Source organism: Nerophis lumbriciformis, linkage group LG02 (genome assembly GCF_033978685.3).
Source record: "Nerophis lumbriciformis linkage group LG02, RoL_Nlum_v2.1, whole genome shotgun sequence".
NCBI classification, from domain to species: Eukaryota; Metazoa; Chordata; class Actinopteri; order Syngnathiformes; family Syngnathidae; genus Nerophis; species Nerophis lumbriciformis.
Genome location: NC_084549.2, coordinates 56,845,867 through 56,862,339, shown reverse-complemented (window position 1 = coordinate 56,862,339; position 16,473 = coordinate 56,845,867). Strand labels below are relative to the sequence as shown.

At 41.2% G+C, this 16,473-nt stretch overlaps 1 protein-coding gene across 4 annotated transcripts in view; it reads right to left on the bottom strand.

Moving 5' to 3' along the window:
- cep170aa (centrosomal protein 170Aa) overlaps positions 1-16,473 on the bottom strand; it is a 101,849-nt gene that overhangs the window by 5,055 nt on the left and 80,321 nt on the right. For 2 of the 4 annotated variants that reach the window (XM_061965235.2, XM_061965253.2), the window contains 8 exons: positions 16,100-16,217; positions 14,494-16,014; positions 14,324-14,407; positions 9,679-9,955; positions 9,366-9,597; positions 3,934-4,101; positions 3,628-3,810; positions 1,905-1,956 (listed from right to left, as the gene is read on the bottom strand). In XM_061965235.2, coding sequence (XP_061821219.2) covers positions 1,905-1,956; positions 3,628-3,810; positions 3,934-4,101; positions 9,366-9,597; positions 9,679-9,955; positions 14,324-14,407; positions 14,494-16,014; positions 16,100-16,217 — 2,635 coding nt within the window. The remainder of the gene's footprint in view (positions 1-1,904; positions 1,957-3,627; positions 3,811-3,933; positions 4,102-9,365; positions 9,598-9,678; positions 9,956-14,323; positions 14,408-14,493; positions 16,015-16,099; positions 16,218-16,473) is intronic. The other 2 variants (XM_061965262.2, XM_061965244.2) reach the window with 2 other exon arrangements.

Below are 16,473 nucleotides of genomic sequence, written 5' to 3'. Positions count from 1 at the left end.
GAGGTGTAGTCAATATATTAATACGTTGCAGAGAGATTGAGTTAATTGTTGAGACGTGGGGTTGATTTATCAGTAGGGATGTAACAGTAAAATGATAAACCGTGGTAAAATTCCTGACGGTTAGTAATACCGTTTAAATTTTTAATTACTGAAAAACCATCATATATCAATGCATTTTAGGCAACACTGCCTCCTTCCTGGAAAAGGAGTCACAGCAGCGCACTAGCGTTGTTTGGCTTGAAAATCATGGCGGAACAAACTACACAGACTTTGCTCCGGAGATTTTCCACCGGAGTAAACAGACCCTAGCGCTTGGTTTAACTTCATTTTCCCATGCTTCATTTACGTGGAGTGTCGGGGTGCGTTCAAGAGCGTATTTCTGTTTTTAGATGGAGACAGGTGAGGACAATATTGGAGACAGATGCATTTGTCCCCACACTAAAAGTATACAGCGAAGGAGAAAACTATTTGATGTTGCTTTTATTTTCTCAATATAGCGTCCATCAGCTGTGACTGAGAGTTAATGAGGTGAAGAAACATGCAGCAGACGATGTGTCGTGAACGTTGCCACTTGTTTATAAAGTCTTTAGTTTGTATACTGGGATGTTCACTCCTCTATTTAACTCCAAAATGCATCAGTGTTCACATAACATCAATACTAGCTAAAATGTTTTGTCATCTCTTCGAACTGAACGTAGGCTGTGAAGATTGTGTATTAGGTGTCACTCCTGTTAATTTCTGTAGGCCCAAACTGTTGCACTGAACCACTAGGAGGCGTTGTTAGAGAAGATCAAAGCTTGTTTATTAGACTTAATCTTCATTAGCCAAACTACTTTGTGTTTTACAGTGATATCAAAAAGTAAACACAATGTTGTTGTTTTTATATTACTTGTGTTTTTTATGTCACAAAAGTATTACTTTAAAAACCATTCATGTGACATAGCATTTTGTTAATGTGTTATTGTGTATAGTTAATGGCTATACATATTTCTGCTCAAACTCTAATGGATCTGTCCAGATACAGCATCTACATGTACATTGAAATGTACATAAATTAAAAAAAAAATACCTCCCTCTATCAACATTTAAAAATAGAGCTAAAGGGATTATAATGACAAAAAGCTGATACGTTGGTATTATTAATGAACAAAAAAATAATAATAATGTGCTTGTATTTGTCGTGTTCACACCACACCCCAACTCTGTTTTCCCCAGACATAATGAATAATTATGATTTAATATTGATAAAATTACTTTTAATTATTATTTTGGACATAATCGTGCAGACTAGAGCTCATACACTATTTTTATGTATATGGACAACAAGTGCAGTTACGTCTTATGGCCATCAGGTGCCATCTTTCAAAATTCTTACATTGTTTTTTATTTTTGTATCTCTTATGTCCATAAAGTGCTAACTTGCACAATTTTCACGTCTATTTTATTTATTTATGTTATTATTTTTTTCTGCCATATTACTTTGTTTACAATGCTTGTGTTGCTTTCATATGCACATTCAATTTCTACTTGAGGTCCATGAAACAGTGTTTTTATCAACAATAATGTTTCTCCTACAGAGGAAATCATTTTGTTGGTTTGTGTTTTTTTTTTTTTTTTAAATAAAACTTGGTTAAAGGATTTCAGCATAAATATTTGTGGAAAATTTTGAGCACATATAAAAATACAGCGATAATAATGATAACCGTGATAATTCTGGTCACAATAACCGTGATTACGAAATGTCATACCGTGACATCCCTAATCAGTAAGTTGCAGATAGATTGAATTAATATATCAGTCAGTTGCGGACAAATGATGTTAATATATCAATAGATTGCAGGGATATGGTGTTAATATATTAATAGATTGTGGACAGAAGGAGTGAAGAGTGTTTTCCATTTTACCTTCAAGCTGCTTCTCAACTTTTCTAAGCTCGAGTAGCACAGACGAGATCTCCTGCACAAACAACACAATCAGCATATATTCTAATTGTGTACAGTACTATATACCGATACATGCACATATATACAGTAAATATATACCGGTACATACATACATACAAATATACAAACCCCGTTTCCATATGAGTTGGGAAATTGTGTTAGATGTAAATATAAACGGAATACAATGATTTGCAAATCCTTTTGAACCCATATTGAATTGAATGCACTACAAAGACAAGATATTTGATGTTCAAACTCATAAACTTTATTTTTTTTTTTGCAAATAATAATTAACTTAGAATGCCAAAGTAGTTGGGAAAGGGCATGTTCACCACTGTGTTACATGGCCTCTCCTTTTAACACTCAGTAAATGTTTGGGAACTGAGGAGACACATTTTTTAAGCTTATCAGGTGGAATTCTTTCCCATTCTTGCTTGATGTACAGCTTAAGTTGTTCAACAGTCCGGGGGTCTCCGTTGTGGTATTTTAGGCTTCATAATGCGCCACACATTTTCAATGGGAGACAGGTCTGGACTACAGGCAGGCCAGTCAAGTACCCGCACTCTTTTACTATGAAGCCACGTTGATGTAACACGTGGCTTGGCATTGTCTTGCTAAAATAAGCAAAGGCGTCCATGGTAACGTTGCTTGGATGGCAACATGTCGCTCCATCCTTCACAGATGTGTAAGTTACCCATGTCTTGGGCACTAATACACCTCCATACCATCACAGATGCTGGCTTTTCAACTTTGCGCCTATAACAATCCGGATGGTTCTTTTCCTCTTTGGTCCAGAGGACACGACGTCCACAGTTTCCAAAAACAATTTGAAATGTGGACTCGTCAGACCACAGAATACTTTTCCACTTTGTATCAGTTCATCTTAGATGAGCTCAGGCCCAGCGAAGCCGACGGCGTTTCTGGGTGTTGTTGATAAACGGTTTTCCCCTTGCCTAGGAGAGTTTTAACTTGCACTTACAGATGTAGCGACCAACTGTAGTTACTGACAGTGGGTTTCTGAAGTGTTCCTGAGCCCATGTGGTGATATCCTTTACACACTGATGTCGCTTGTTGATGCAGTACAGCCTGAGGGATCGAAGGTCACGGGCTTAGCTGCTTACGTGCAGTGATTTCTCCAGATTCTCTGAAAATTTGATGATATTAAGGACCGTAGATGGTGAAATCCCTAAATTCCTTGCAATAGCTGGTTGAGAAAGTTTTTTCTTAAACTGTTCAACAATTTGCTCACGCATTTGTTGACAAAGTGGTGACCCTCGCCCCATTCTTGTTTGTGAATGACTGAGCATTTCATGGAATCTACTTTTATACCCAATCATGGCACCCACTTGTTCCCAATTTGCCTGTTCACCTGTGGGATGTTCCAAATAAGTGTTTGATGAGCATTCCTCAACTTTATCAGTATTTATTGCCACCTTTCCCAACTTCTATGTCACGTGTTGCTGGCATCAAATTCTAAAGTTAATGACTATTTGCAAAAAAAAAAAAAGTTTAACAGTTTGAACATCAAATATGCTGTCTTTGTAGCATATTCAACTGAAAATGGGTTGAAAATGATTTGCAAATCATTGTATTCTGTTTATATTTACATCTAACACAGTTTCCCAACTCATATGGAAACGGGGTTTGTATATATATATATATTGGTTTGGGGTTGTTGTCATACCTTGTTGGAGGTTTTTAGGAGCGGAACGTCACTCTCAGACTTCATTTTGCTTTCAATGTCCTCCCAGTTCCTGTCCTCATCCTTAAACAATATCCTGATTTTTCCCGCTGTTTTGTCGGTAGAGAGTCTGATCTTGGTGGACAGCTGAGAAACTGAATGGAGCAGAAGGCTGTCCAACACCGCCTGGAGGGACACAAGAAGGCAGCGTTAACAAATGTAAGCCTGAAAATGTGTGTGTGTGTGTGTGTGTGTGTGTGTGTGTGTGTGTGTGTGTGTGTGTGTGTGTGTGTGTGTGTGGCCTCTCACATCCTCTCGGTTCCAGGTGCGTCTCCTCAGAGCTCGGGAATCATGGCCGTCTGGGGGGCGGGGGCGGAGCTCGGTCGGCTTGCCGTTGATCTCCGGCATCTTCGTGGTGGAGATGATGGGAGGAGCTTTTCTGAATTTAAGGCTCTCGTCAAATACCCGGTCCACCAACTGAGAACATTAAGAAGAGGTTAGGAAAGACATTAACTTAAGAGATGATTTCTACAGTATGAATGAAAGCGAAAGAACCGGCACATTAAAGTGATTTTAATGTTCGGTATCTTAAGAAATGTGAAATAGCCCTTACATTTTAACATTTTATCATATCTTGTCAAGGGACAATATGGGGTAATCTTGGATATAATTTAGAGTAGTCAGTGTAAAGCTTGTTAAAGAGTATATATTTACTATCCACTGAAAAAGAATCAACACAGCCTTTATTGTGTAAATATTTGACAACACAAGTGAGTACACCGAACAGTTAACAGGTCCTAATTATGCTCTCTTGCTTCTTTTTGAGTATGCTACACAGGTGCTAACTTGGGTTCAGAAAATGAGAAATACTTGGCCACTCCATCACCTTCAGCTTCCTCAGCAGGGCACTTGCCATTTTGGCAGTGTGCTTCAAATCAGTGGCGGGCCGTGCGTTTCACACCTCGGCCTTCAGTGATGTCCTACTTAGTCCGACCTCAATAAATACCTCTCAAAATACCATTATTGATGTCACCACGTGACCACAGCTGGAGAAACACACTTGCACACTACTGGATATTTAATCACCTCAAACGTGTACAAAATTGACTATTTTTCGGCACATTTAAAAATCAATAAACCCGCATCAGCAATTAAAACATATTTTACGTTGTACTGTCAAAATTCAAATAATTGTAAAAAGCATATTAAAAGTGATAAAAATAAAGAAATACAATATTTGAACTCACAATTTGTTGCTCGTAGTTGGATGATTCGAGTGGAAGTGGCCCTCAAACCATTGTACCGCCAGAATAGCTTAGTTAGCTTCCGGGGTCGACCGACGTCGTCTCACAAGATCTAGTTTCACTTTAAATATCCTTCTTGAAATGGCCTTGAAAATATTTATCTACCATCTAATCAATTGTTTGCTCTCCTTTTTTGTGGGTTAAAAAGTGAGCACCTGTGATTTCTCTGCTAGCCGGGTTTGGCTCCGGTGCCACTTCCTGCTTTCGCAAATCACAACTTGTGATTAGATACTCACTTGGGAGTAACAAGTGAGTATCCAATCACAGTCATGAATAACGTAATGCTACCTAGATAGGCTACTGTCAACAACTCGTGATCTGATTAGTTATCGCAACTGTCTATCAACTGACTGTCTCCCATTAGTTTACACTGCGCAGCCGCCGCTAATGTTGATTCAGAAGGCCTCCGGCAGAATTCATACAGCGCTGGCAACAAGCGAGCTGAATTCTGATTGGATATAAGGCAAGGCAAGGCAAGGCAACTTTATTCGCTTTTCATACACAAGGCAGACTCAAAGTGCTTTACAGACAACAAAGTGAAATGAAAGAAAATAAAAGCAAAATTAAAATGCAGACAATAAAAATAAAAACAGTGCGGACGTTAAAAGTTAAAAGATTTAGCTGAAAGCTAAGGTGAACATAAAAGTTTTCAGTCTAGTTTTAAAAGTAGTCAGAGTTGGGGAAAGTCTGGCATCTTCAGGAAGTTTATTCTAGCTATTTGTTGCATAGTGACTGAATGATGCTCTCCCTGGATTTGAGTTTACTCTGGGAACCGCTAACAGATTGGTCTCAGAAGATCTTAGTGATTTAGAGGGCTTATATAGTGGGAGCATATCAGTGATATACTTCGGCCCTAGACCATGTAGTGATTTATATGTGAGCAGGAGGATTTTGAAATCAATTCTCTGATGTACAGGGAGCCAATGTAAGGATTTAAGAATTGGTGTAATGTGCTCACATTTTTTGGTCTTTGTTAGAACTCTAGCAGCAGCGTTCTGAACAAGCTGTAGCTGCCTGACAGTTTTTTTGGGAAGACCTGCAAGGAGACCATTACAATAGTCTAGCCTACTGGTAATAAAGGCATGTACAAATTTTTCCAAGTCTTGAGCTGACATGAGCCCTCTAAGTCTTGTTACATTTTAGAGGTGATAGTAGGCCGATTTTGTTACTGATTTGATGTGACTGTCGAAATGTAAATTAGAATCTAAAATAACCCCAAGATTTCTGGCTTTATTTGAGGTTTTCAGGGACAGTGATTGAAGGTGTTGGATGACTTTAAACCTTTCTTTTTTAGCACCAAAAACAATTATCTCAGTTTTATCTTCATTTAGTTGTAGGAAATTTTGGCACATCCAGTGTTTGACTTGCTCAATGCACTGGCACAGAAGATCTATGGGGCGATAGTCATTTGGTGATAGCGCTACATAGATTTGGGTGTCATCGGCATAGCAATGTTGGTCAATGTAATTATTTTGCATGATTTGTCCTAGTGGGAGCATATAGATGTTAAATAAAGTCGGCCCCAAGATTGAACCTTGGGGGACTCCACACGTTACGTTGGTTAGTTCTGATACAAAGTCACCAATGGAAACAAAATAGTTCCTATCTTGTATATATGACTTGCACCAGCTTAAAACTGTGCCTGAGATCCCCACCCAGTTTTCCAACCTGTCCAAAAGTATTGAGTGGTCGACAGTGTCAAATGCAGCACTGAGGTCCAATAGCATTAATACTGAAGTTTTGCCAGAGTCTGTGTTTAGACGGATGTCATTTATAACTTTTAGAAGGGCCGTCTCTGTGCTATGAAGAGGTCGAAATCCTGACTGGAAGTTGTTGTGGCAGCCAGTAGAAGCCAAGAAGTGATTTAGTTGTTGGAGGACAAATTTCTCAATTATTTTACTTATGAATGGTAGATTTGAAATTGGTCTGTAGTTGTTGATAAGCGCTGACGTAAAAACAAGCCACACTGGAGCCTAATATGACATGAAAATAATATGATTACTACTTTTATATATGTATGGAAAGTAAATTCAAAATAAAATTTACTTTTATTAATTATGTTAGTCCAACAGAGAAAGCATTGCTGGTCCTGATGGCACACCACTGCTTGAACTCCTCGTCATGTTGGAAAACAGTTTCTCGAGGAAGGGGCTCATGCTCTGCTTCACAATGTCACAGTACGTGTTGGATTTCAAGTTTCCCCTCAATGAACCGCAGCTTCCCCGTGTCAGCAGCACTTGTGCACGCTAGAGACAATTATCTTGCCACTTATTAGCTATTTAGACAAAAATTAATGTGTGATGATTCATTTTTAGTGCATAGTAAATATACTGCTGTACACTGACTACTCTAATGTACAGTGGAACCTCAATTTACGACCTTAATTGGTTCTTGAACAGGGTTAGTAAATTGAAAAGTTCGTATAGTGAAGCACATGTCTTAATAAGAAACAATGTAAATATAAATAATCAAAAGTCCAGATTTTAGTAAAGGTGTGTATACTTTGAACACAATGTAAAGTGCTATGCAGTACTGAATATCAAAAACATAACAAGAGGGTGATGAATCAACTATCTATTTAATAACAAGCTAAAACAACAACGACGACAAGCTCAACTGCACTGTATGTGCTGCTCTCCCAACTTGCGTGCACACACACAGAAGTCCTTTTGGTGCCCTCACAAACGATCAAAAATCACAAGCATCCTTAACTTTAACAACCATATTGCTACAATAATAAACATTTAAAAAGTAAAATTCACTTAGAGTACATTAACATCGGCGAAGCAGCAGCTCACAAGATAAGAGAAAGGCGCAGACAGATGGGGAGGTGGAAGGGGTAAGGGGGAGAGGGCCGTGTGTGTGTTCTTGGAAGAAGCTCAACTGAACGACAATGCATCTGCTTTGGCATCTTTTTCCAGAAAAGTCAGTTCTAATCACAATTAAAAACTTGCTGTGGTACAAAGCCGGCTTTTTATCAATATCTTCAACTGCTTGTATTCTGTCACATGACTTATTCCCGGAAGTAAAAAACAGTGGTGGTCAACCAAGCTAAGATAGCTCTTGAACAGCAAACAGCGCACAAACTATCTGAGTACAAAAAAAAGCTTTGAATCTTCCTGCAAAAAGCAGATATGAAAAAAATGATCAAACTATGCAACAAAATCGATTCCTATACTTTATCAAAAAAAGATTTGTCACGTGATATTTAAGGATTATACGTCGGTCGCGTTCCCAGACATATCCAACTATTGTGCTCCAGACACCATTCTACAGAACAACACAGATGGAAACTTGGAAAAGCATGGAGGTCTACAACTTCTTCGTGTGGCTTGGTCAAAGAAATTGGTATCAAGACTCTCCCGGATAAATATGCATCGTTTCTGCTTGAGTGAGGTTGCATTTCATGATTTAACTTTGTGTATACTGACATGTTTGTTCCTGTTGCACACGCCGTTTAGGAGTCGCGTGTTCTTCCCGTCTTTATCAAAATATAACTACAGATGTCAACATTGTGTACGTGCTGAAAGCTTAATTTGTGATTTGTAGCTTAACTCTTTTAGGTTTTGCTCACATTTGCTTTCTTTTATTCAGACTCGTTGAGTTGGTGTTTTTCAAAACACATTTGTTTAAGAAATACAAATAATATAAATATATTACTTAAATGGGAAATAAACGTTAATAAAAGTATATCAAACAAACCTTTATCGAAGTGATCACTGCAAACTTGTGCATATCGTACTCTTTCACCCTTTTTGATTACCTCTCGAGGAACCATGAAGAAACATTTATTTATTTTGGCAACTTGAATGATGAGCTGGCGACTTTTCCAGGGTGTACCCCGCCTATCACCCGAATGCAGCTCTATCTCAGCTGCATTCGGCGACCACGAAAGGGACAAGCGGTAGAAAATGGATGGATGGACTTGAAATGATTCGTACAGCCGAAAACAACACAAGCGTAGGACATTTTTTTCTTTGAAAATAGCTAAACGGCACCTAGTAGTCATTGAAAACAGAGCAAGCTTGACCACCACGCGTATTCAATGAGCGGGACAAGTGAACCAGATGTGACGTCAGTAAAATCCAAGCAATACTAGCAAGCAGAAAATGACTGCCAGTGGGACACAAAATGAATGAATAAAACATCCGTACAGAGACATGGCTCGGACACAGAGGCATATTTGGCGCAATCGAAAAGTTACTGAACCGAAAAGTTCGCAAATAGAGGGGTTCGGAAATTGAGGTTCCACTGTATATCCAAGTTCACTTTCCATATTGTTGTTCACTTGACAAGCAATAATACATTTGCTTGCTGAAATATGAGGGTTGTGCTCATGTTTGTGAGATACCGTACAATATGAAATGTGAGAAGATGAAATGTGACGAATGGAGCACAGCACACCAATAAAAGGTTAGAGTAAGAAAAATGGGGCACCTTTCTCATGCTCGCCTGTAAGTCCGGCTGGGTGGGGCGGCCTGGGCCTACCTCTTCACGCGTGTCGATGGCTGAGCCCGGCGTAGTGGCGGCAGTGCTGACGGTGGTGCTGGGCGCCGTGTCCGACGAGCTGACCGAGTCGATCTTGCCGGCCACGTCGTGGATCTCGCGGGCCAAGGTGGCCAGGTCCTTTGCCAGGTCCTGGCTGATCCTACGCACACATGGGAATAACCTGTTAACCACCAGACAGGATTCTTTAGAACATCATAGAACACATGCAGCCTGCCATCTTTTGTGAAGAATAGATCAATACCTGGCTATCTCCTCGCTGTGTGCCGTCCAGTCTCGGATGTACTCGTCCTGCTCTTTCATGCGGTGTTTGAGCACCACGCCGCCCACGCCCGGCAGCGCGCCAGTTCCCTGGCTTGCAGTGGTGCTGGTGGGTTTTGACCCGCGGGCCGGGACTAGGTGATGCGGCCGCGTGTGGGGGCGTCCTCCCTGCTTGGAAGAGATGCGGCTGGAGCTGAACTCTTCCTCCGAGGTGGAGGCGTACTCTGGCGGCACGCGTCTCCACCTGTTGCTGCTGGACACTGTGAAGGCAGAAGACGTGTGAGTTGTTTTATTGCATGGCAGCATGTGTTATTCATGAAGTTAATAAATGAGCCTGTGTTATAGAGCAACTCTTCAAAATTGTAAACATGTTTACAAAAATGATGTGATGTTTTGAAATGGATTGCTTGGTAGGCAAAGCGTCATAACTTCAAATGAATAAAACAAATAGCATCTAGCAGCAGCAGAAACACCAAACCCCACAGTGTGAAACAACACAACACTCCCATCAACAACAACGCCACTGCCTGCAAAAGGCGTCTTAAATTCAAAACACCACAAGGGGGAGTCATGTGTTATTTGAATTCCAATGTTGAGGTTTAGCGTGCAGGTACCGGTATATTAGGATAGGATAGGCTTTATGTATCCCATAATGAGGAAATTATGTGGTTGCAGTAGATCAGGGGTTCTTAACCTTTTGACCTTCGGCCCAACACTTCCATTACAGAAGGGCCCGGGGCCCACTCAAATATTAACAATGAGTTAGTAGTCTTTCGTATTCAATAATTATATCTAACGTGCTTACAGTGTACAAACTTGTCAAAAGGTCTGAAACCATGTTTTAATCACAAATATTATTGTTTATCTACCACATAAACCTTACGCTTAGGTCAGGCTGACTAGAAAATTAAGTAGTAACCAAATATTCTGCATAAGAACGGACTCGAATAACTGATGAAAAATACTAGAGATGTCCGATAAATGCGTTAAAATGTAATATCGGAAATTATCGGTATCGGTTTTTTATTATCGGTATCGGTTTTTTTAATTTTTATTTTTTATTAAATCAACATAAAAAACACAAGATACACTTACAATTAGTGCACCAACCCAAAAAACCTCCCTCCCACATTTACACTCATTCACACAAAAGGGTTGTTTCTTTCTGTTATTACCGTAATATTCTGGTTCCTACATTATATATCAATATACATCAATACAGTCTGCAAGGGATACAGTCCGTAAGCACACATGATTGTGCGTGCTGCTGTTCCACTAATAGTACTAACCTTCAACAGTTAATTTTACTAATTTTCATTAATTACTAGTTTCTATGTAACTGTTTTTATATTGTTTTACTTTCTTTTTTATTCAAGAAAATGTTTTTAATTTATTTATCTTATTTTTTTTTAAAAGTACCTTATCTTCACCATACCATCCATCCATCCATCCATCCATCCATCTTCTTCCGCTTCGGTTGTCCAAATTAGGCAAAATAATGTGTTAATTCCACGACTGCATATATCGTTTGATATCGGTATCGGTTGATATCGGTATTGGTAATTAAAGAGTTGGACAAAATCGGGATATCGGTAAAAAGCCATTATCGGACATCCCTAAAAAATACATTTACGTACAATTAAGTTGTGGTACAAAAAATAAACTAAATTGCAAATAAAAATACAGCTTCTCCATTTTAGTCACAATTTTTGCACTTAAGAAACCTCTCCATTGCTTAAAAGCTCCTGATTTTTTGTCTTTGTTTGATATTGTCATTACTGCCACAAGTGGCGGAAAAGTGCATTACAACTAATTACCTCTGCAGCCCATATGGACCACAGCTGAGAAACATATATTTTTGGCGGCCCTCTAGGGGGTGCTCACGACTAAACAATGGGCCCAGGCCCTATGGTTAAGAAACACTGCATTAGGTAGGTCATCTTCACAGTTAGACGGAGTTTAGGGGGAAATCACCGCAACATGATGCCAGAGTTGGGTCAGAATTTGAAATCTTCATGTAGACACTTTATTAGGCACTCAACACACAATCTAATAAGGTCCAAAATGTTTAATTCTTAATATGATGATGTTAGTTTACATTTAAAACATTTCTATGCTGTCTAGTTATTAGGCTTTGGTGTAAACATACATTGTGTAAATGTTGCTCCTCATTCACTTTTTATATTCATAACCCGCTTTTTGAGTCTGTCTGCCAGAAGTTCAATTCTGGAAGCGTTCCAACGATTGCAAATTCCCCACCCTCTCAAAGTATCATCTTTTAAAAACGCACACAGTTCAAATACATATATTGAAGTTGTCAACGCTTTTTCCCCCCCAGACAAGGTCGTAAATAAACTTCATAAACATTATTTAAATTCACCCGGTTACACCAATAGGTACACCTGCAGACTTGCTGATCGATTGTGACTCTGCATAAAAAAATCAGATTTTAGCAGAATTTATGTCGCTGCATGTTGCACGTCAGTGTCATTATGGACATCCATCCATCCATCCATCCATTTTCTACCGCTTGTCCATGTTATGATTAAATGAAAATATTACTCTATCCTATTTTTTTTGTGTTTCCTCACAGCCCGAACCAGAATGGGAGAGCTCCTGTTTTCTTCATTTGAAATTCTTCCTTGTGGTCTCCATAACATGTAATGGTGATGCTTTGGTCATTATTTTGCATAGATTATGTTTTATGGACCATCTTAAAGCCGTTTTATGACTGTCTTGTTAGAATCTGTCGTTTTTGTTAGCTAGAGGACTTTTTGTGTTTAACTGGAAGGCTGCAGCGCCTGAACTTATATATAATTCATTTCCTCAAATTGGAGAAAAATTAGGCTGACATTGAATGGTTGTTCTGTAAAATTTCAAGAACTATGAGGTGCTTTTTTAAAATATGTAAAAGGAGTCTGATCTCCTGTTTGGCCCCGATTGAGACATGGTTTAATTGTGGATGACTGATGAGCCTTTTGTTTGCTTTGTGTATTGCTGCACCATGTTGGGGCCATTTGGACGTGCAATTGTCTGTGGCTTTATATCAATATTTGCCTGTACTTATTTGACTGATTTCTTTTAGGGGGTGGGGAAAAAAACAAAAAGAACATTTGATTTCTGTTAACTGTGTATAAAAAAAAAAAGCATCGTTTTGAGAGTGCGGTCCCCTTCTACTGTGTCTTCTCTGCATCATCCATGTTGCAGTTTTTAGTGCATCCATAGAGTCTACTGACATATATAATATAGAACTATACTCTACTATACACTACAACGGAAGAGGATTTTAGGATGTATGTGCATGTACGAGCCACTCTGCACCACAGCTAGTTTTTATGGAAAAATAAGGAACTTATTGACTACAACTTCGGAATACAACTGAATAAAAATGGCAGACTCGCACAAAGCTCTTCGGGTAAACCTCTACCATACATGGAGAAATTCGCTGAGGTAAAATACGTCACCTAAAGTCTCAAATTACAAACAGCTCATTGGAACAAGTTTGGAATAAAGCAAGATTATGGCAAAATGGAGGCATGGCGCAAATATAAATATTTGCGCCATGCCTCCATGGTTTCCAATTTTTGGGACTACGTAATTGGGATCCCCAATAAACAAAATGAGGTATGAACAGGTTTGAAAAGCTGGTTTTGCATAATATGGCCACTTTAATGTCCCAAATTTAGACCGTCTCAGCGGGGTCGCTGTGATGTCACAATGTAGCCAGACTGCTAAACCCCGCAAATAGAGGCATCCAAAACTGCGTGCAAGCTCACGCCAAAATCCATGAACCTTAATGATTTGATGCTTTGGCATTATTAAATACGAGTTGCCAACATTGTAACAACATTTATTAGCTAAAAAAGAAGACAATCATAGGTCCCCTTTAATTTACAAAAATATTTGTAGATTATTGGATCGGTAAGAGCTTGGATTTGTAAAATACTGCATAAATACTGGAATTTTAAATGTAATTTGATTGTGCAGTTGTCCCTAATGTAGTGGTCACTGAGGCGATATATTAGGGGTCCTCAAAAAAATCAGATTCACATTCAAATCGCAATTTTTATCTATTTTGATTCCAACTCGATTAATTGTTTTTGAGAATAGACTTAAGAAATGTTTTTGCAAATAATTACTTTTTGAGGAATCAATTTTTGGATTAAAAACATTAAACAACCGACATTGATATTATTATTAACTTTTGAGTTTCCTGTTTTTTAATATTTTAATGTATTTGTATGTCTTCTCAATTGCTTTGCAAATTTCTATCCCAAGTATTGTAAATATGTGACTGGGTGGGAGTTTCTCTATTTTCTTTTATTAGACTAGCATTCTGTGATTTTTGTAAATAAAATGTTAAAACACTTTATTTAAAAGACGTTTTTTAGGCCAACATTGCGCGTATAAATCGTGCGTCAGAGGAGCTTTTGCAACCTGTAACCTGTTTTGAAAAGGATTTATGAAAATATACCAAATAATATATCACGACAATCGTGTTGAATCAGGAATCAATTCTGAATGGAATCGTCACCCCAAGAACTGAATCAAATCGATTCAGTTCAAATTCAAATTTCTACCCTGCTGATATGACCCAGGTCTGACATGCATGCACATTGCACACACACCCCTACGGAGGTTCTGGAGTGCCGGTACGGTACCAAGAAGTTCTTCATCTGTTTCAGCGCCGCCAGGCTCTGGTTGAGAGCTCTCTGGACGATGAGAACCAGCGTGAACATTGTCACAACACAATGAAAATGTACGACATCAAAGAGACGAGAATGTAGCGTTTGCTCACCTGTAGGAGAGCAGTATCCAGTCGTAGTGGTTTTAGTTCTGGCTTCGTTGAGTTTGGACACGCTGTTGGCCCTCATCCTGGGCGTCAGCTTGTTCTCTGTGGGCGTGGACGAGCGTAAACCCAAACGCAGAGCCGTCTCGGACGAGGGGCGTGGCGAGGCGGCGGAGCTCCGAGACACTGTGCACTCGGAGTCGCTGCGAGCCGAGATGGAGCCCAGGCGGTTCCGACGCGGCTGAGCCAGCATGTCCAGGCGAGACAGTCCCCCCCGGCCAGACGGCGGTCTGGAAGTGGAGCTGGTGGTGGACACCTCGGATGCTATAGACACTCGGTCCGCATCGGCCAGGTCCGTATCAGAGGTGTCCCCCAGGCGAGCTCTGCGGAGAAGGTAGGCTCTGGTGGGCCGCGGCTTGGGCAGCGCGGCCTGTTTGCTCTGTGAGGACGTCGTAGTCGCCTGAAGAGTACGGCTGGATTTGGAGCTTGTAGCGGTCTTTGCAGCTCTGCTATCATATCCATACGCTGATCCAGAGTATGTCTCCTGGTCTGATGAGAGGATGTCCGAAATGGGGAAAGAGGAAGTCTGGTCGTCATCTGTGAGATCCACGGAAGGCTGGCGTGCTCTGGAAGACGACGGCTGAACCGAGCGGCGCGTTTCAGTCCGACTTGTTGCTTCCGTGGTTCTGCTTTTCGTCTTCCGCTCCAAGCGGTCACGTGCGCTGGCAGACACGCTGGATTTGGATGCCGTGCTCATGTTGCTCTTCTCCCGGTGCATGCTACTCAAGGACCGCCGTTTCTGCATGCCGCCCGCCTTCCCTTCGGCCTCCCCGGCCACGTGGCTGGCCGTGCTGGCCGTGTCCACGTCCGACTCCGGGGAAATGGAGTCGGCCCGAGGCGGGTAGCCGTATCCTGAGACCTGACTGCTGACGCTGCTGGTTTTAGACGCTTTCTGCTCTAGCTTGTTTTCGTCTCTTAGCTTGGCCTCCAGGAACGCCATGACGGCTTCTGTGTCCTTCAGAAGCGTGGCTGTGTCCATGCTGCCCACGGAGTCGCTGCGTTCGCGCGTCCCTGCGCTGCCCCTGTTAATGTGCGGGATGAGCTCCGGGGCGACATTGCCGCTGGGCTTCTCGATGGTGAAGCTGCCTTGGCGCACGAGAGGTTTCCCGGACTTCTCTCCTCCCTCTCCTTCCCCTTCTTCCTTCCTTTTCTCCGACCTCTTCCTGCGCTCAGCGCTGCTGGAGTTCCGCTGAGGAGTCTTGCAGGGAGAGGCGTTGGCGCTCGATTTGTGTTTGCTGGTCGTGTCACCGTTCTCCATTGGTGGGGGCGGGGATTCCCCGTCTCCCTTGTGCTGTTTCTCCTGGGGTTCCGTGTCCTGCTTTTCTCCAATCTCAGACCTCAGCGGTGCTGCTTTGACGGCACTGGTCTTAGTGCGGGGGTCATCCACGGGGAGAGGCGGGAGGGTCCGACGCTTGCGCTCGGTCAGACTTGAGGAGGATTGGCTTGTGCTGGACACCAAGGCATCAGCTCCTGTCCAAACATTTGTTGGAAAAATTTAATTGTGACACAAACTTCTCTTACACTTTGTAACCAATGTGGTCTGGTGACTGGATACCTCTTTCTTTGTCCACAAAGGCAGCTGTCTCGGCCCCAGAGCCTTCTGGGTCGGTCCTGGTGTGAGTGGCGGCCAAGCTCGCCCACTGGGAGACCCAGCTTGAGTCGGCGGGAGGAGCCTGAGGCCGGGGGACACAAGACAGGGACATTCACGTGAGAAAGCAGCAAATATCTCAGAGCAGATGGTGAATGGCGTTCATGTATAATGTAGAACATAAATGAAGGATCGAGATATCACCCTCAATGAGGCTAAAACAGAACAAGGCGTCCTCTTGTCAAGTTCTGATAAACAACTGTCCCCTCCAGGGTGCAATAAAGGAAACTAGCAGTCGATTGTGAGTCTAAACTCTTCATAAAAAAGACATCTAAATAGCA